Source organism: Marmota marmota, unplaced genomic scaffold (genome assembly GCF_001458135.2).
Source record: "Marmota marmota marmota unplaced genomic scaffold, marMar, whole genome shotgun sequence".
NCBI lineage: Eukaryota > Metazoa > Chordata > Mammalia > Rodentia > Sciuridae > Marmota > Marmota marmota.
This window is the reverse complement of record NW_025999853.1, coordinates 42728651-42749069: the sequence shown is the minus strand read 5'-3', so window position 1 is coordinate 42749069 and position 20419 is coordinate 42728651. Positions and strand designations below refer to the sequence as shown.

At 36.0% G+C, this 20419-nt stretch overlaps 1 protein-coding gene across 3 annotated transcripts in view; it reads left to right on the top strand.

The window, feature by feature from the left end:
• The window catches only part of Srgap1 (SLIT-ROBO Rho GTPase activating protein 1), a 283699-nt gene that overhangs the window by 236893 nt on the left and 26387 nt on the right, over positions 1 to 20419 (top strand). For 2 of the 3 annotated variants that reach the window (XM_048805875.1, XM_048805869.1), the window contains exons 16-18: positions 10056 to 10161; positions 13033 to 13257; positions 16080 to 16159. In XM_048805875.1, coding sequence (XP_048661832.1) covers positions 10056 to 10161; positions 13033 to 13257; positions 16080 to 16159 — 411 coding nt within the window. Of the gene's footprint in view, positions 1 to 10055; positions 10162 to 13032; positions 13258 to 16079; positions 16160 to 20419 lie in introns of those variants that run through there. The other variant, XR_007348677.1, reaches the window with a different exon arrangement.

Below are 20419 nucleotides of genomic sequence, written 5' to 3'. Positions count from 1 at the left end.
TACCTATCATAGAACCAACATTTAGTCATTGTAGAGTACTTGAAATATACACAGAAGCACACAGGGCAAAGTACCATCCCCCATAAAGTCACTACCCAAGGAGAACCAGTGGCATTGCATTTCCTTCTAGGTTTGTTTTATATTCATGTGCACACCACATTTTTGGAAACCAAAGTGGAACTGTTCTATCCATACTATTTGTAACCCATCTTCTATTTAATTGTTATTATAGAAAATTTCAGATGTCTATAGGAAGAGACAGAATAATATAATGAACTCCCACCTAATTAACAACCTCTCTTTAACAGTTTTCATTTCTCAGTCAAATATTCTACCTTTATCTCTTCTGACATCACATCTGTGTGTGTATCTCTGGAAAATGAGAGGTTCTTTTTTTTTTCCTATTACATTTCTTATCAAAGAACAATATGTAGTCATTACAGAACACTTGAAAAATACACAGTGCACATAAAACAAAATATTGTACCTCATGATGCCACCATCCAAAGAAAAACAATGGTGTGATATATTTTATCTACAATAAACAATATATTATATTGTATCTTAATATACAACATAACCACCATACCATTATTATACCCTAAAAAATTAATGGTTGCTTAAAGTCATCAAATAGGCAGTTGGTACTTTTTAAAAATAATTATTATGTGACTGATACGTGATCATCGTAGAAAAATTATAATTCCTCTGCATGAAAATAATTTAACTATTTTAATTTCTTTCCAGAAGATTTTTCTTCTTTTCTTTGTGGTGCTGGTTTTCGAACACAGGGCCTTACACACATACATGCTAGGCAAGCTCTCTATCTGAGTACATCCTCAGACCATTTTCTGGTGTGTATCTGTACATGTGTGTATACTTTTAAAAGGAGCATTATTCAGATATAATTCTCATACCGTACAATTCATCCATTAAAGTGTATAATTTAACTTGGCATGGTGGCACATGTCTGTAGTCCCAGTGACTCAGGAGGCTGAAACATGAGAATCACAAGTTCAAAGCCAGCCTTGGCAACCTCATGCAACAGCATCTCAAAATAAAAAAGGACTGGGGATGTGGCTCCGTGGCAAAGTGCCCTTGGGTTTAAAAAAAAAAAAAAAAGTACAATTCAAAGGTTTTAGTCTATTCACAGAATTATGCAACCATTACCATAATCAATTTTAGAACATTTTCATTATTCCAAAAGAAATCCCGATTATCAAACATTAGCAGTCATTTTCCATTTACCTATAACCACCACCACCCCCAGCCTTAGGCAATCACTAATCTACTTTATGTCTCTGTAGATTTGCCTATTCTTGCCATTTCATGTAAATGGAATCATACAGTCTGTAGTGTTTTATATCTAGCTTTCACTTAGCATAAAGTTTAGCATATATCAGTACTTCATGTTATAGCATGTGTCAGTAATTTATTGTTATTGCCAAATAATATTTTGCACACATACACCACTCCTACCTGCTTTTAATAAAAATTATATCATACTTGTTTACTACAAATGAATATGAAGCTTCTTTTTGAGTTGATGAAAACATTTCAAAATTGTTGGAGGTAATGTACAATTCTGAGTACGATAAAGATCATTGAATTGTACTATTTAAATAGGTAAGTTATTTGGTATATGGTTTATATCTCAATAAAGCTGTTGTAAATAAAGTTATGTCATAGTGGCTCTTTATAAAGCGCTTTTTAAACTTAATATTAACATTTTCTCATATCAATACATATTTGTCTAAATATAGTTTGTGGCCATATAATGATATATTTTTTTAATGTGACATCTCCTAGTTTTATACCTTCAGATTGTTCCCAATGATTTGGCAATTGTACAGAATACTATGGTGCACATCTCAGTGCATGTATCTATTTTCCTACTTCTGACTGGTTCATGAAAAAAGACTTTGAGCTCTTCCTGGTGCTGTAATGTATATTATTGCTATAAAAGCTTCATTGACATACATGATGATTTTCTCTCTGAATTCTAAGTTTCTGTTTGATATCTTATAATAATGTTCTTAGGATTTCTTTTATCCTTAGACATTTTTACTAGGCTGAGTATCTGAATAGGTAAAGCTTCCTAGGCTAAGACTAACATTCTTCAATAATCTCAATAGATATCCAGCAGAATAGGAAACGTTATTTATATATTTATTTCTCTAATGCTGTTATTTAACTAATAGTGAAAGCAGTGGTTTAATTCACAGAAGTCAATTTGATATCAGTTAATGGTAGAGGTATCCAAGTAATTATTTCCCTTTTTCCCCCCCTATGGATAGAATGCCTTTATTTTATTTGGTTATTTTTATATGGTGCTAAGGATTGAACCCAGTGCCTCACATTTGCTAGACATGTTCTCTGCCACTAAGCTACAGCCCCAGCCCAGTTATTTTTTTTTATTTTTATTTGCTCTTTTTGGATGTACACGACAGTAGAGTATATTTTGACATATTATACATAATGAAATATAACTTATTCTAATTAGGATCCCATTCTTGAAGTGGTACGTGATGGGAATTACATTGGTCATATATTTTGTATATGAACATAGGAAAGTGATATCCAATTCATTCTACTGTCTTTCCCATTCCCATTCCCCCTCTCATCCCCCTATTCCCCCTGTCCAATCAGGGGAACCTCCACTCCCACCACCACCACCAATTGTGAGTCAGCATTGGCATATCAGAGAGAACATTCAGCCTTGGGTTTCTGGAGATTGGCTTATTTCACTTAGCATGATAGTCTCCAGTTCCATCCACTTACCAAAATGCCATAATTTCACTCTATTTATGGATGAGTAATATTCCATTGTGTATATGTACCACATTTTCTTTACCCATTCATCTGTTGTAAGGCATCTAGGTTGGTTTCATAGCTTAGCACGCACGCGCACACACACACACACACAGTACTATATGCAATTGAATAACACATCGATGTTGTTACAGTGAATTTAAAAATCCCCCAGGACTGGTAAATTTACCTTTAATGCTGAGGTTGGTCTATGGAGCTTGAAAATACTTGTATGCCCATTGTTAAATTATCTCTACATGTGGCCACTAGGGATTATCTTTTCCTTTGTCTACATTCTTAAGGATAAATATGCATCTTATCATTTATGATTTGTTTTCTGGCAAACGAACACTTTCACAAATAGTACCACAGAAGAACTTATATTTTGAGGGTAATGACCATTTGAATTTTTTGTAATTTTCTGTGGTGAATTTCACACGCACTTTCCTGGAGCTGCCACACCCCCACGTCGTGAACTTGAGACTGATGTGAGAGCCTTGCACTGCTAAGAAAAGACTATAAATTAGCCTTGAGAGCTTTGAGCATGGGACCAAGATTGGATGAATGCCACTTTTACCAAATTACAAGAGACCTTGAATTGTGGAAACAAAGTCCAGTTTAAAATAAATCAAGTAAAATACGGATTTTCCTCACTGACACCTTTTTGGAAGGGAAGAAAAGATCCATCTTTATATCCAGCATGAAACTATGGGAGCCCATGAATTGCCCACAAGGAATGCACATTAATCAGAGTGTCAGTAGCAATCATAAATTTTGACCTGGTAACTGGACTCAGGAGAGTAAATGAGTCATTTGTACCAGAGCAGAGCTCCTGTACGATGCTGGCCTCAAGCCAGCTGAGCAGAAGCCATGAGAAGCCTCGTCCTCTCACTGGACTGAGTCCTTTGGGGCAGATGGATTGGCTGCTCCTTTAGGCATGCCACCAACTCTATTTTGCTTGGATATGTGTTTGCTCTAGTTATAGAGAATATATGCTTGTCTCACGTGACTTTATGTCGTCTTTTTTTGGTGTCATTCTTTTTTACCCCTGTAACTTTTCACTCCTGTCTTTCATTTTTATCCCAGAGCCTCCCCAATTCTCTTTTGTTGCATTGTGGCAAAGTATAGTTGACTAAAAAAATTGACCACTTTCAAGTGTACAGTTCAGAGACATTAAGTAAATTCACATTATTGTGCAACCATTATCACTATTTCAGAATTTATCCTACTTCTCAAACAGAAACTGTACCCATTAAATACTAACTCCCTGTAGCCACCCCCACTTCCTCCAGACCCTTAGACTTTCTGTCTTCCTTTCTGTCTCTGTGACTTTGCCCATAGTAGGTGCCTCATGTGAGTGGAATGACATCATCATATTTGTGCCTTTGTGGCTGGCTCATGGCACTTAGCAAGATGTCCTCAGGGTTCATCCATGTTGTAGCATGTGCAGAATGACCTTTTTAAGGTTGAAAAAAAATATTCGTGTGTGTACCACGTGTGGTTTATCCATTTATTCATGCGCATTTGGGTTGTTTCTACCTTTTGACTTTTATGAATAATGCTGCTGTGAAGTTGGTATAAAATTTGAAATTGCCTTTGAAGGGAATATGAACCAAGGCTAGAACTGAGAGTGAAAACAAGAGCATCCTGAAGTGAGCGTAAAGCTCCCGGAGGTCATGCCTGGGGTCCCTTCTGTCCTCCTGAGCCACTTCCCTTTATGGGACTTGACAGATATCAGAGGTCAATAATACAGAAGGAAGGATTCCATCTACATTCTTTCCTATCCTTTTCTACTGTAGGACCCCAAAACTAACAGTTCATCTGACAAAATACAACATCCATTCATGTTCAAAATACTAGAAAAACTAGGGATAGTAGGAACATACCTCAACATTGAAAAAGCTATCAATGCTAAACCCATGGCCAAAATTATCTAAATGAAGAAAAATTGAAAGCATTCCCTCTAAAAACTGGAACAAGACAGGGATGCCTGCTGTTACTACTTCTTTTGAACATAGTCCTAAAAACTCTAGCCAGAGCAATTAGAAGAAAGAAATTGTTGGGATACAAATAGGAAAAGAAGAATTCAAAGTATCCCTATTTGCTGATGATATGATTCTATATTTAGAAGACCCAGAAAACTTCTTGACCTTATAAATGAATTCAGCAAAGTAGCAGGATATAAAATTAACACCCGTAAATCAATTGCATTCCTATACATCAGTGATGAATATCTGAAAGAGAAATTAGGAAAACTATCCCATTCACAGTAGCCTCAAGGAAAATGAAATATTTGGGAACTTACCTAACAAAAGAGGTGAAATACATCTACAAAGATAATGACAGAACTCTGAAGAATAAAATTGAAGAAGACCTTAGAAGATGAAAAGATCTCCCATGTTCTTGGATGGGCAGAATTAAAGTTGTCAAAATGGTCATACTACCAAAAGCACTATACAAATTTAATGCAATTCCTATTAAGGTTCCAGTGACATTCTTCATAGTGATAGAAAAAGCAAATCATGAAATTCATTTGGAAAAATAAGAGGTCCAAAATAGCCAAAGCAATCCTCAGCAAGAAAAGAGAAACAGGAGGCATCACAATACTGGACTTTAAATTATACTGCAGAGCTAGAGTAACAAAAACAGCATGGTATTGGAACCAAAACAGACATGAAGACTGATGGTACAAAACAGAAGACACAGAGACAAACCCATAGTAGACAAAGGCACCGTAAACATACACTGGAGAAAAGATAGTCTCTTCAACAAATGGTACTTAGAAAAGTGGAAATCCATATGTAATAAAATGAAATTAGACATGTATCTCTCACCCTGCATAAAACTCAATTCTAAGTGGGTCAATAACCTAAGCATTAGACCAGAGACCCTGTGCATACTAGAAGAAAAAATAGGCCCCAAATCTTCATCATGTCGAGTTAGGAACCAAATTCCTCAACAAGACTCCTAAAGCTCAAGAAGTAAAATCAAATGGGATAGAATCAAACTAAAAAGCTTCTTCAAAGTAAACAATCAAGAACATGAACAAAGAACCTACAGAATGGGAGAAAATCTTTGCCATCTGAACTTCAGATAAAGCATTAATCTCCAGGATATATAAAGATCTCAAAAAATTCAACACCAATAATAATAATAACCCAATCAATAAATTGGCAAAAGAACTGAACAGACACTTCGCCGAAAAATATGAATAGTCAACAAATATATGAAAAAATGTTCCACATCACTAGCAATTAGAGAAATGCAAATTAAAACTACACTGAGACTTCAAATCTCACTCTAGTCAGAATGGCAATCATCAAGAATACAGGTAACAATAAATGTTGGAGAGGATGTGAGGGAAAAGGTATATTCATATGTTGCTGGTGGGACTGCAAATTGGTGCAACCACTCTGGAAAGCAGTATGGAGATACCTTAGAAAACTTGGAATGGAACCACCATTTGACCAATTATCCCACTCCTTGGCATATATCCAAAAGACTTCAAATCAGCACAGTATAGTGACACCACCACATCAATGTTCATAGCAGCTCAATTCACAATAGCTAAGCTATGGTCAACCTGGGTGCCCTTCAATAGATGAATGGATAAAGAAATTGTGGTACATATACACAATGAAATATTACTCAGCCTTAAATAAGAATGAAATTATGGCATTTGCAGATAAGTGGATGTATCTGGAGATGTCGTGCTAAGTAAAATAAGCCAAACTCCACCAAAAAAACAAAGGCCAAATGTTTTCTCTGATAAGCAGATGCTGATTCAAAATAGGTGGGGTGTTGAGAGGAGTGGAGACTCACTGGATTGGACAGTGGGGAATGGGGGTAAGGGAGAGAGGATGGGAATGGGAACAACAGTAGAATGAATTGGACATAACTTTCCTATGTTCACATATGAATACACGACCCGTGTAACTCCAGTGAAACTTCACATGATGTACAACCACAAGATGGGAGGTTATACTCCATGTATGTATAATATGTCAAAATACATTCTACTGTCATGTATAACTTAAAAGAACAAATAATAAAATAAAGTAAAACCTAGCTGCTGAAATCCTGTCCCTGGTGACCTAAACTTTAAAGTGAGGATTAGTTTGGAGAATCAGGAGATTTAACTATCAAAACACCCAAGAAGTGTTTTGGGAAGAGCGTTTGGTATTGTTTTGTTTTTCATCCTCACATGTGCCTTTATACGTGGCCAGTAAAGAGGAGAGAGTTTTGCCAACAAAGGACCATTGGTGAGACCATTCATCTTTACAATTTATATTTATGTGATTGTATTAAACTTTGTAACTGGTTTCAAGCATGAACATAAAATCACTAATGCAAACACAATTAACTAATGAACAAGGGGCACAAGCTACTAAATGTCAATATTAATTGATACCAGTGTGCTAAATCATCTTTTCACTCTTTAAAATAAAGCAGCAACAGGGGCTGAAGCTGGGTTAGAGGGCTTACCTCACACGTGTGAGGCACTGGGTTGCATCCTTAGCCCCACATCAATATGAATAAATAAAATAAAGGTATTATTTATTATGTCCATCTACAACTAAAAAAATGTAAAAAAATAATAAAGCAGCAACAACCATCAGATACAGTTATTAAAAGTCAGCTATTTCAGATAATAAGCTTTTAACCAGTTAATTCTGATATAAAATAATAGGTGAAAAATCATCCCCATTAAATTCTCAATGACTTTCATGTTACTTCATCCATAGATATTTCCTCGATACAGTGTAAGTTCCCCAGTTTCCATGAGGTTGTTACAGAAGGCAAATAGCTTACTCTACAACATAGTTTGATCCTACTGGCATTCTGGGTCTAAATTGGGAGGAAATGTTAATAATTTAATTTTTGAGTTCTAGTGGCCTGAATGATATGTCCTGGTTTAATAACTTTTTTAAGCATCTTACTCCCTCTTTTTTAGTAAATAAAAACAAAGACCACTGCCTGAAAAGTGTATTATACATACTACTTTATCTTTAATAGATGTGACCCTAGCCTACCTTGTACATAGTGGGGGTTTTTCTTGTTTTGAAATACTTTACAAACAAAAAGTCCAAATATAACATTTCCAATTCATAATTACTACACTCATGCTATTACTAATCAGAGGTCTATATTTAAAAAATAAAAAATGTCACAGGAATGTTCAATGTGTTATTATATTTTACTTAACATTCTGGTTAAAGAGTTTCTGAAATAATATTTTTTTTATGAGATGACAGAGCTACAATTCCAACTCCTGCATATTTAAAGGCAGGCAGGAATGGAAGTGTTCTTTCCCCAGGAATCCTGATAAATTATTTGCTATTTTGCAAACTTAACTTGTGGTTGAGTGAAGAATATTCTTAATACATTTTTTGTACCTTTTTCAACTGTGCAAAGGGACAAATAAAATGGCCCCATTTGATAATAAGTAGAAAGCAGCTGGAGTCAGCATTCAAAATTCCAGGAAAATGAGTTTGGCATGAGTAATTAAGGCAATAGTTTTCAACTTTGGCTGCATAAAAGAATCCCGGCATCAGCACTTTTAAAAATCTCCCCAAGTGAACCCAAGTCAAGGCTGAGTGCCACTAGTTTAAGAGGAATGGGAAAGGGAAACTGAGTTAGGAGAATATTATGATGGTCTGAGTGAAAAAATAATAAAAAAACTTCAGCTGAGGAAATTAGCAGTCAGATAGCCATAAGAAGAAACAGCCAGACATCTCTCCCACACAAGGGACAAAATAAGATACCGTGGTAAAAGAGATGGCTATAACCTTGAGACTGAATGAAGTTGCCATTGAAGAGATCATTTAGAAATCTTTTGAGGGATATCCACATTTGGGGGGTGGGAGAAAGTTAAAAAAAAAAAACGAGGTGGAGAATTGATGTTGTTCAAGTAGGATATGAATATCTCAAGAGCAGTTAGGAATTAAGAATTAGATGGAACAATATGAAGTAACTTGTGGGAGGCAGACCAGGGATTGAACTCAGGGGTACTTAACCACTGAGCCAAATCCCCAGCCCTTTTTATTTTTTATTTTGAGACAGGATCTCACTTAGGAGCTTGCTAAATTACTGAAGTTGACCTCAAACTTGCAATCCTTCTGCCCCAGCCTCCCGAGCCACTGGGATTACAGACATGCCTCACCTCATCCAACTGAATACTTTAAAGTATTTTCTCAAATGTTCACCTTTTGGGTGACCTAAAAGTTGTCCTTCATAAACGCACTTTGAGATCCAAGAAAAATTAGCAGATTTATGAAACAGAAGACAGAGGTTCTAATCCCAGCTCCACCCCTTCTAGCCTATTCACCTTGAGAAAGCCACTTGCCCAGGTCTCACTTTCTTACCCTATTAAATGGGGATGACAGCATATGCCCTGACTCCTGATGTTATTGCCATTAACTTAGATACTATAGTATGTTAAAAATGTATTGTAAAGTATAAATAGTGAAGCAAAGAAGGGATTAGTATAGTGACTTTTTTTGCTGCTGTTTCACAAGATCATTAGTATTGAGCTATTTTGGACAATTTGGATTCCTAGAAAAGAGGGAGAAGAATGCTAGGACATCCCTCCTAGGACTCTTCTTTTCAAGGAGCTCACCATCCCATGGGGAAATAAATAACTATAAATATGTACTTTCTGTGAGGGCTGGAATTATATCACTGATCTGTTCCTAAGGCTTAATTCAGCACTTGGAACCTAGTAGGCTCTCCTAAATATTTGCTTTAGAAAATTGGTGCAATAATATAAAACAAGGCAAAAAATCATAAATAAAATGCTATGGTAGTTTTGAGAAAGGAGAGATTCAAAATCTGGCATATTGCCAGGATCAGAGTGGCTCACAAATATGTGATGAATTAATGAATAATGGCTGGAGGAGATTGGTGCAATGCCCCTAAAGCCACATCAGGCCCTATGCAGCAATAAGGAGTTGAAACCATATTAGATGCAAAATTTTAAATTAGCAACAAAGGGGAAAATGACTTTTAGATCTAGGAAGAATTAAACTCCTCAAGGTTAAGGCCACAGTCATCAAAACAGTGGTGGGTCAGAGGAAACACCCTCAGAAACAGTGGTACACCCAAGCTGGTCATTTATTCACTGTATTGATTATGATTGCATCTTCCCAAGGGCAAGGTACTGTTTATGTTCAGATGTATACTGCAATGATCTGCTTTAAATGTGGAAGTTAAAGGACCCTGACCATGTCATCTTCTCTCTGTAGGAATAGATAATCTCTATGAGAGGGCTCTTCACATCCGCAAACTCCTCCTGACCTTGCCCAGGTCGGTCCTTATAGTGATGAGGTACCTCTTTGCCTTCCTCAATCAGTAAGTACCCTAATGCTCTGTCAAAATGCCCATCTGAATTCTGTGTTCCTGAATCTTATAAAAATGTACATTGCGTTCTATTTATCAGCAGAGTAGAAGAGAAAATGATTGAATGTAGACTGAAGGTACATTTTTTTTTCTCAGCAGATCAAAGTCTTTGTATGATTGATAGATAAAAACTCAACCTCTGATCCAGAAGTTAATGCAAAAATATCCAAATACTACTAAAAAAAAAAAACCTACTAGTGAAATATGTTTTTCCAACCTCCACCCAAAGCTAACGTTTTTTGTCAAAATGATATAAACTGTCTGCTCATTACAGAAAGTTTCTGTGATTTTTTAATGTCATAGTCAAAGATGCAAGAAAATCATAGATGAGACTTATTCACAGAACCAAAGAAGAATTTCTGCAAATGCACCATAATGAGACCCTGTGAAGAAGAATATATTTCTAAAATATTTTCTAAAGTAATGTAACAAATCTTAAAAGCCACTACACAGTTTTCAGAGAAACTTTACTCTTATTTTAGGCAACTTGATGTTCAGTTATTTCCTGATGTATGGGCTCCATTATAAGAATATCTTCCAGGAGTCCTATTGAAGAGCTTCCTTGCTGTGCAGCATTTCAGTTAAGCACTTGGAAATAAAGAAATCCAGGGGGAGTCAACATGTTGAGTAAGCTGGCATGTACCCTCCCTTCCTCAAATTAGGATATTTTCTCATCTCTATTTCACTGAAGGTTTTGCATCCTCAAAAGCCATGGAGATGTTCTACAACCCTGCTGACTAGTCCTGAAATCATACCCACTCGGTTGGCCCCAAGAACCAAACACCATACAATGTTAGCGGGGAACCAAACAGAAGAGGTCTCTACTGCTGACCTTATGGTGCCCAGAACATTCCCAAATGACAGTAGGAATCCATTTGTATAGAAGTCACCACTGAGATAAAAAAGAAAAAAGAAAAAAAAAAAAAAGAAGTCACTACTAGAAACTAGTGGTATCCAGAAAGATTCAAATAATTATATTTAGTTTAGATAGAGGCTCTATGTTTAACCTTTAAATAATCCTAGTCACCCAGGCAGTTGTAAAAACCCAGGGCCTTTCCTTCTTTACTTTTAATTGCACATGTCTTAAGGCCCCGACACCCAAATTTCCAGGGCCTGCCCTATATTGCTGCTGGCCCTCTCCATGCTCTTTCTACGAAATTTTCCTGACACAGCTGAGCGAATCCACTCTGAACCAATGAGCCGCAATGGAGTCTGTTCATTAAGAAAGTTTTTAAAACCTGAATTTAATGCATCACGAATCTCAACAGAAAGACAGATGCACCAGGGGTCAATCAGTTGGCATTGCTTCCAGTGATTCTGCCTGAAGTTGCTCCCTGTCTGCTTGAAGAGACAGGGGTCCAGGGTCTAGTCCAGGTTGCTTGGGACAGGAAGTTGGAAAAGAGAGATTGGGAGGCAGGGGTTTAACTCAGTGGTAGGATGCTTGCCTTAGCATGTGGAAGTCCCTGGGTTCAATACCCAGCACTGCAAAGAATTTAAAAAGAAAAAAAGCAACAAAAAGCAAGATTAGCTATTCTTTTTCATCATAAAATCAAAACTTAAAAGTAGCATTTTTATATTGGGCTTTTTTTCTCTTCAAGACAGCACTAAAAGAAAGATTATGAGTCTCCCTGCTGAGCTCAAGTGTGTCTTTTGAAAATTAGACCATTCTTGTTCTGATTCTCACCTCTCCATCCTGCCCCCATTTTTAAGATGGTGTGAAACATGATCATTTGCTCTTATTGTGAACTCTTTGTAAGAGTGAATGTTTGAGAAACGGCAGAAGGGAAAGACATATGTTAGCTATGGAAATTATGCTTTTGTATTTTCTACTTTCTAGACTATCTTATTTCCGAGAAAGGGTAAAGTATCGTGTCAGGTGGTGTCTCCGTTTCTTTGTGTCTCTCATCATCTCACAAAGGTAGTTGAGTCTCCTTTTTCTCCTCCCATCTGTCATCTGTTCACCTGGATTTTAACATTTCCTTTCAAGGTTGACATTCTATATACTGAGAGAGAGCGTCTCAAAACTCTCCCTAGCACAGCATCCTAACCCATGGGTTAGAGACCTGGCATGAAAGAGATGGCTTATTTTGACCTGCCTGTGAAAATGTTTCATAAATGTCCATTGGATTTGGTTTAGACATTGGTACTAAACACCAGAAATTTCCCCAAAGTTTTCCACCTTTAGTGGAATGAGAGAATCAAGGATTCTGTTCCCCTTTTCTGGAACGTCAGTGTTTTTGTGACTCTGGTTGTTGGTTAGTGTTGGTAGACTTAGCCAACAGCAGATTTTAAAGCCTAGAGTTGTTGGTTGCTTCCTTTCAATAGTTAAGAAGAAAAGGAACTTTGTTTTCTTCTAAGATTTCCTCATGGTATATAGAAGAAAACTGAAATCTGAGGTATTTTTAAGTGGTGTGAAGACAAATTTAAAGGCATACATGAAGTTTTATGGATATCATACTGTCTCTCCAAAATTTACTTGAACAGCGTTGAGAGCCTGACCATATTTACAAATAAAACTTATCTACTTGATTTTGGTTGCCATTGCAGAGGATACTAGATTAAACTCTCTTCTAACTTTTAAAAACACCACTTAAAATTAAACAAATTTTCCCTTCTCAGTTTTTACCTAGTAGAAAGTCATACCTCATTTTACTTTCCTTGGAGTTCAGTAAGTTCAACTTTTAAGTCAGCTGAAATATCATTTTATTCTAATAATAAAAACCAAGTAAAATAGTTTACATCCCTGTTTTCAGAAGGTGAAGTATCTTATTAAACATAGTTTCATTTTCCCCCTTGTTACTTTACAACTTCTTTCTTTCACAGTCTTTCACAGTACAGCGATGAGAACATGATGGACCCTTACAACCTGGCCATTTGCTTTGGCCCAACATTGATGCCCGTCCCAGAAATACAGGATCAAGTGTCTTGCCAAGCTCATGTGAATGAAATCATCAAGACCATCATCATCCATCATGAGACTATTTTCCCAGACACTAAAGAACTAGATGGACCCGTTTATGAGAAATGTATGGCTGGAGATGACTACTGGTAAGTCCAAGAATTTTAGTCTTTCCCCACCAAAAAAAAAAAAAATGATGGAAGTATAGATATTGACTGAATTAGGAAAATGAATTGCCTATAAACAACCAATGATTCCACTTTTAAAAAGGAAAAAGAAAGGGAAGAAGCAGTAACATTTGCGATGTTAGTCTACTAAGATCCATGGCAACACTGGCTTTTTACTAGGGAAATTCATAGTCATCCCTCTGTTTTCTCCAAACTTACATTTTGTTAAATAAACCCACTTATTATTATGGCTTTTGTAGAGAATAAAGGTTTTGATGGTATAGAGAGCTATATTCATTTTTATTATTACATTAAATCTGAAAAAGATGGCTGATTAAATTAGCAGATTACATTTGGTGTGGTTTTTTTTCTTCTTTTTTTTTTTTTTTTTTTGGTACGAGGGATTGAATGCAGGGGCACTTAACCACTGAGCCACATACCCAGCCTCATTTTGTATTTTATTTAGACACAGGATTTCACTGAGTCACTTAGGGCCTCGATAAGTTACTGAGGCTAGCTTTGAACTCATGATCCTCCTTTCTCGGCCCCTCAAACTGCTAGGATTATAGGCATGCATCACCATGACTGGAATGTTTTTCATTCTTAATCAGATATTTTAGATTCCACATAACATATTTTAAGACTCATTTTAAAGGGGGTTTGTCAATGAAGTAGATTTTTATTTTTATTTTCACTGTAACCCTTACTAATAAATAGTATTCTAACGAATTATAGTAATAAAGATTATTATGAGCAAATTTATTATATTCATGTATTTTAGGAATAAAAATTTTTAATATGGCAGTATGGGTACCCCCTAGTAAAGTATAGAAATGGAGACAGTATAGTCAATTGAATAACCTCAAAAGTAAAAACCCTGAAATGTTTGTGCTATTTGATACTTGAAATGTGAGTTTTAACAAGTTTCTTAGAAATCATATTCAATAAAACAAGCTTTGATTCCTTGAGCCCCTATTATATGCTGGTTACTTCATCTACATGATCTCTTGTATTTATCATGAATATTCTACCTTGTTAATTTAGAGAGGCCAGGGAGCCTGCTTAGTGATTAGTAGCAACCTAGTCCGTTCTGTTGCTATGTCCGAATGCCATAAATTGGGTAACTTATAAAGAAAAGAAATTTACTTCTCACAGTTCTGGAGACTGAAAATCTAATATCAAGATCCTGGCATCTGTTATAGGCCTTCTTGCTGATTATAACATGGTGGAAAGCATCAATGACAGAAGCAAGGGAGTAGGTGTGATCACACTCTTCCTCTTCTTATAATGCCACTAATTCTATCATGTCCCCTATCACCTCATGAAACCCTAACTACTTTCCATAGGCCCCATGAACATGAGAATTTGGGGATTGTTTCCAACATGTGAACTTTGGGAAACACACTCAAACCATAGCACCAGGTACAACTGATTCGAAAGCCCACAGGAGTCTTTCCACATGCAGCCTCCTTCAAGAACTGTCTGAGCAGCTGAGACTCAGCAGTAGCTACAAATAAACATGTCTAAATCCTCATTCTGGACCATGCCTAGGACACTGTGTTTCCCCTTTCCTTGCAGAGGATTAAGTAAAAGTGGAACACATCACTGAAAGATCAAAAATAACTGAAAGCATTTTTACTTAAAGGATAGTATGACGGTTAAGAAAACTGGGTGTTATTTCCAGAAGTATTGCTTCCTAAATTAGCCACAGCCCATGCTAAATTCCAGTTCTGTAGTGTATCCAGCAATTTTACACATGAAATTAAATTTAGTAATATTCACTTGAGTACTTATTATGTGCAGGGTACTTGCCTGAAGCTGGGCTCTGGGAAAGTAAATGAATAAAACTCAGCCCTGCTGAGATACCTAATTCTATTGTCATAGTCATCTTTGTTTTAAAGCTAGTGTCAAAGGCATGTTTAGCATTCCTAGATATTTGGGCTTTATCAGTAAGCTCTGCTGTCTTATTCATTTTTTCAAAGACCAAGTATGTAAAGATAGGGTCAGTAGTATTTGATGTGTTGTAATCTAGGACATTTTGTGGTCACTGCTTTTCCAAATTGGGTAAAGCCTATGTTATAACCTTGCAACCAAGGTTAATGTAGGCTTGAGTATGTCCTTTTGCTTATACATAGTGTTTTCTAGGGCACTGCTCATTTTACACAGAAAATCAATAATACAGTAGTTATCCTTGTCCCCCAACATCAGCAATATAAATGGGATTTTACAGTAACATCAGTTTTATGTTTGTGACCAATGCATTTTTACCTATTAGCATATATTTGAGGAGAGGTAGTGGTAGTGTTAAAGGATAAGTTTTAAAAGAGGATAAAAATCATAATTCTCATATAGATGTAAAATGAACACATGCCAAGGAATAATGGGAAAGATGCTATGGTCAGTTCAAAGACGAAGTCAAAGATCCATCAATTTATATGTAGCAAAACAATGGGTTGAGTTTGCAAAAACACGTCTGTCTATGGGGCAATAATTAAACATCTTCTGTCTGAATTCAGTTAATTTGCTTTCTTTGGATAAGAGTTATTTGTAATGCCATTTGTTCTCTATAATTTCTGTCTTAATAGAATTGTGAAATAATCTAGTTAAAGATGAATGTGGATGGATAGAGAGCTAGATATCACCATAGAACCAGATAATCAATGGAGGTTCTAATATTCCATTGACAGACTATCCAGTAAAAATTTTGCCATTAAAAACCATATTTTTCCTTGAGGCAGCAATTACTCATTTTTAACAATTCTCCCCACTTTTGTTTCATATGAATTCCCATTTCTGCTCCACAGTGACAGCCCATACAGTGAGCACGGTACATTGGAGGAAGTGGACCAGGATGCTGGTACCGAGCCCCACACCAGCGAAGATGGTAAGCCCTGTGCTCATGCTACTATAAAACCAGTTTTTCTAGACTTTTTTTTTTTTTAACAATTGGGTTCCCCAGGCTTCTTTGGTTTAGTTTGGTTTTAGTTTTGGGGGTTTTATGTTTGTTTTTGTCTTTTCCTCATTTAATGTGTAAGAGTTCTCTATGGGTCTGGATCCTCTGTGTAAAGAGTTATTGTGGCCCTTTATGGGGGGCTTTGCAAAAATCTTCTGTTCTGAAGCTTTTTTTTTTTTTCACATGCTTCTTATGCCCTTTGCTAAACAGAGGTTCTTAATTTTAAAGCTGGTGAATTTTTCAGTCTTTTCCCTCATGGTTATTTCACTTTGTGTCAACTTTAAGAAATCCTTCTGTACTCTAAGATAATGAAGATAATTCTCCTATAGTTTTTTTTTATTTTATTGTGATAAAACACATAACATGAGCCCTGCCCTGTTAACAAAAATGTAGGTGTACCATACATTATTGTTGACTATAGGTTCAGTTTTGTTCAGCAGATCACTAGAGCTTATTCACTTGCCTGACTGATACTTTATTTCTGTTGATTAGTAACTCCTGATTTTCTCTCTCCCAGTTCCTAGCAACCACCAGTCTTCTTTTCTACTGTTCTACCTGTCTTTCCCTATACCACAGTCTCAATTTTGATACCTTTTAATAAATCTGAATAGTTAGCAAGGCAAGGTCTCTGACTTTGTCCTTCTTTACCATTCTTGCCCCTTTGTAACTCCACTTAAATTTTAGACTCATGCTGGGTGCGGTGGCACACGCCTGTAATCCCAGCAGCTTGGGAGGCAGAGGCAGGAGGATCACGAGTTGAAAGCGAGCCTCAGCAATTTAGCAAGGCACTAAACAACTCCATGAGACCCTGTCTCTCATAAAATACAAAGTGGCTCAGTGGTCAAGTGCCCCTGAGTTCAATCCCCAGCACCAAAAAAAAAAAAAAAAAAAAATTAGACTCAGCTTTTCAAATTCTTAAAAAGTAATTTTTAAAATCCCTGAAAATCTGCTGGGTTTTTTATTGCAGTTATACTGATTTTATATATATTTACATGGGAGAATTGATATCTTTACAGTATTTAGTCTTCCACTCTGTGAACATGTTTCCAGTTATTAAATGTCTCCCAATTAACTTTAGACACTCTGTAGAGATTATTTTTTGAACTTTTTTACCTTTTTAAGTTTAATACTTCATATTAATTTTCAACACTTTATTTTTTAATATTGACGTATAAACCATCACTCTTAGTACCTCTTCAGCTATACACACAAATTTTTTTCTTCCTTTTATATCTGTGATTAGTCTTCTTCAAAACTATCAAGTGTATTTTTACTTTTTTTTTTAAATTTCTACATGTTCTGTTTGGTGTACTTTCATATATAATGTTTGGCCATTTATTATAATCTCTTGCTTTTGCTTATAATATTTATCCTTTCCATTGCTTCTGTTTATGTGTCTCGTAATTCTCATATATATTCCTAGATTTTTATCGGCTCTCTCATTGGGTTTTATTTTGCAGTGTATTTGTAAATTTTTTATGTATTAGGCTCATTTGAAGATAGGTTCCTCCAAAGAGGGTTTTCATTTTCTTCTGCCTCAGGCACAACTAGCCTAGGATGCCATCATTTTTGGTTTGAGATTTTCCAGATCACCCAGGTATTGTGAATCTAAAATGCAGACCTGTTTGAGGGCTTGAATGTGGTTGGGACTCTCAGAGATGATGTATTCTAAGATTTAAGATAGATTATTTGCTCAGGAAGTGAGGTGGATGGGAGAGTTCCAGAACTTAGAAGTTCGAGAAGAGAACTAAACATATTATAGAAACTTCTAGAACATTACAGTGAGGTTCTCACTTAAAGAGACACCAAGAATTTGATTCTTTTGGTAGGAGAGGAAGATATTTAGATGCCCCATGCTGAGCTTCCCCAACTTAGTCTCCTATGAAAAAACAAAAGTTTAACTAGACCAGGAAAATACCCTCAGTACAAAAATCTGACTCATATGTTCTAATATTCTATTTACCTCTCTGGGTTCCCATTTTTTCATTGAATTTTTGGTCTTTAGTATTCCTTACTGTAGCTTATTAATGCAATTACCAATGTTTGGTTTTTTTTAAATATAGGATTTTCAGTTGATTTTAGCAGGAGGGCAATTAAGATTTATAGTATCTATTCTCTGCTAAAAAAAAAAAAGGAAAAAAAAGCTAACTCCTTGTGTCTTTAAAAGCAAAACAAATTGATGTTTTCTGAATTAAAGTTAGAAGACCTTCTTTAAAGTGATTGCTTCTATTTCTTTTTCTTTTGGGGGGAGGGGCAGAGGTCGGTACCAGGGATTGTTCAATTCAGGGGTATTTGACCACTGAGCCACATCCTCAGCCCTATTTTGTATTTACTTAACAGACAGGGTCTCACTGAGTTGCTTAGTGCTTTGCTTTTGCTGAGGCTGGCTTTGAACTCACCATTCCCATGCCTCAGGCACGCCCAGTGAGAGCTTCTGTTTCTATGAAGTTGCTTTTGAAAGTCTCTGAACCCTTCCTCTGCACCCTCCTTTCTTTTGTCTTAGGTTTCTTTGTTCTCTATATGGTTCGATCTTTTTTCTCTGCTGATTTCTGTGTCCTTGCTTTCTTCAGTGAGAGGAAAAGCCAAGACAAAGCCCCAGCCATCTCTCTTCCCAAATATCAGTCTTATCATCACGCCATCTGTCAATCATTCTTACCTCATGACCTAAGAAAGAAAGTGTTGAGTGCTCTATGTATTAGATACCGTTTTGATCACATTCACCTGATTTTGCCAAAAGACAAAGCATTGTTTACAAAGGACAGATATTCTGTCCCACAGCCAAACCTCCAAAATCCTATAACTATATTAACTAGAATATTGATTACATTTTTCAATTGCCAGGTATCTCTGAAATCATATCACCAGAGAGAACAGCTTTGGTTTTCAGTCGACTGGCTGTCACAGAACTAAACCATCCTCTGCAAGGGCAGTAGGTAGCAGATCAAGGAAGAAAAGTATCAGGGATAGTAAAGTCCCCAAGAGAAAGAATGATGTAATAATATTTTATGTAAAATTATAAGACATGGAAACATAAGATTTGGTAACACCAAGCAGTCAAGGTGTCTATCAGCACTGCTGAATTTTCTTTCCCTTTGCACAAATCACAACAGCCATGCAGAAAAACCAAGTGATCATGTTATACCCTTACTATTATTGTTATTGATATCAGTGGTAACAGCATCCTATGAAGTCTCTCTCTGCAGGATATTAACAGACTGTGAAGCTGTCCTTATGAAAGGGGCATGTGCAGCATGCCCTGAGATTGATTTGCCATGCAATGCCTAGACTAAGATGTTTGTAAATAGCTTATTGATTGACACTTGACTGTGAAATGGTTCTCAGGGGAGTAGAAAAAGTCAAAATAATGAAGTTGCTCAGAATTACTGGTTGATGTACCAGGATTACCAATAAAACATATTTTTTTTCTTCATTCGGTCGTTCTTTCATAACCTAGCCACATTTCAGTAAAATGAGTCTAATGATTCTGTTCCTAGTTGTTTCAAAAAATATTAAAAAGAAGAGATGATGATTGTAGAGATGATGATTGTGAAATTATGATAAAATGTATGTATATATAATTTATATGTGTGTATTTAATATATATACATATATATATATACATATATATTAAATTGTCTTAAATAGCTCTTGGCCAGCATTAATAGTATATGATAGAATGACATGAAATATAATGTTAACTACGACACATTAATGATTCTCTTTTTTTTCCCTCTTGGACACAATATATTAAGATTATATACCATGTCATGTGCTAATATTTTCTAATTTTTTTAGTAAAATCAAATATAAGTATATGGATATGTTCATACAGGAATTTCCAAACTTGTATGTCATGAAGTCATTTTTAATAAGTTAGCATGTCTTCATTCCTCCATGACCATTTTTACTTCCCTGGAGAACTGAAGAACAGGTTTTGCTCTGTCATCTCAAGTCAACCAGAATTGATTCTTTATCTGCAAGTTTAGAACAAACTATGAAGTCATTTATTTTAAGCATAAATCTATCTCTCCTCTAAGAAGCAGACTTAGAGAATTTAATAAAACTGTCATTCATATAGTTTTAATAAAATATGATTTTAGGAGGCTAGGGATATAGCTCAGTTGGTAGAGGGTTTGCGTCTTGCCTCGCATGCACAAGGCCCTGGGTTCAATCCCCAGCACTACAAAAAAA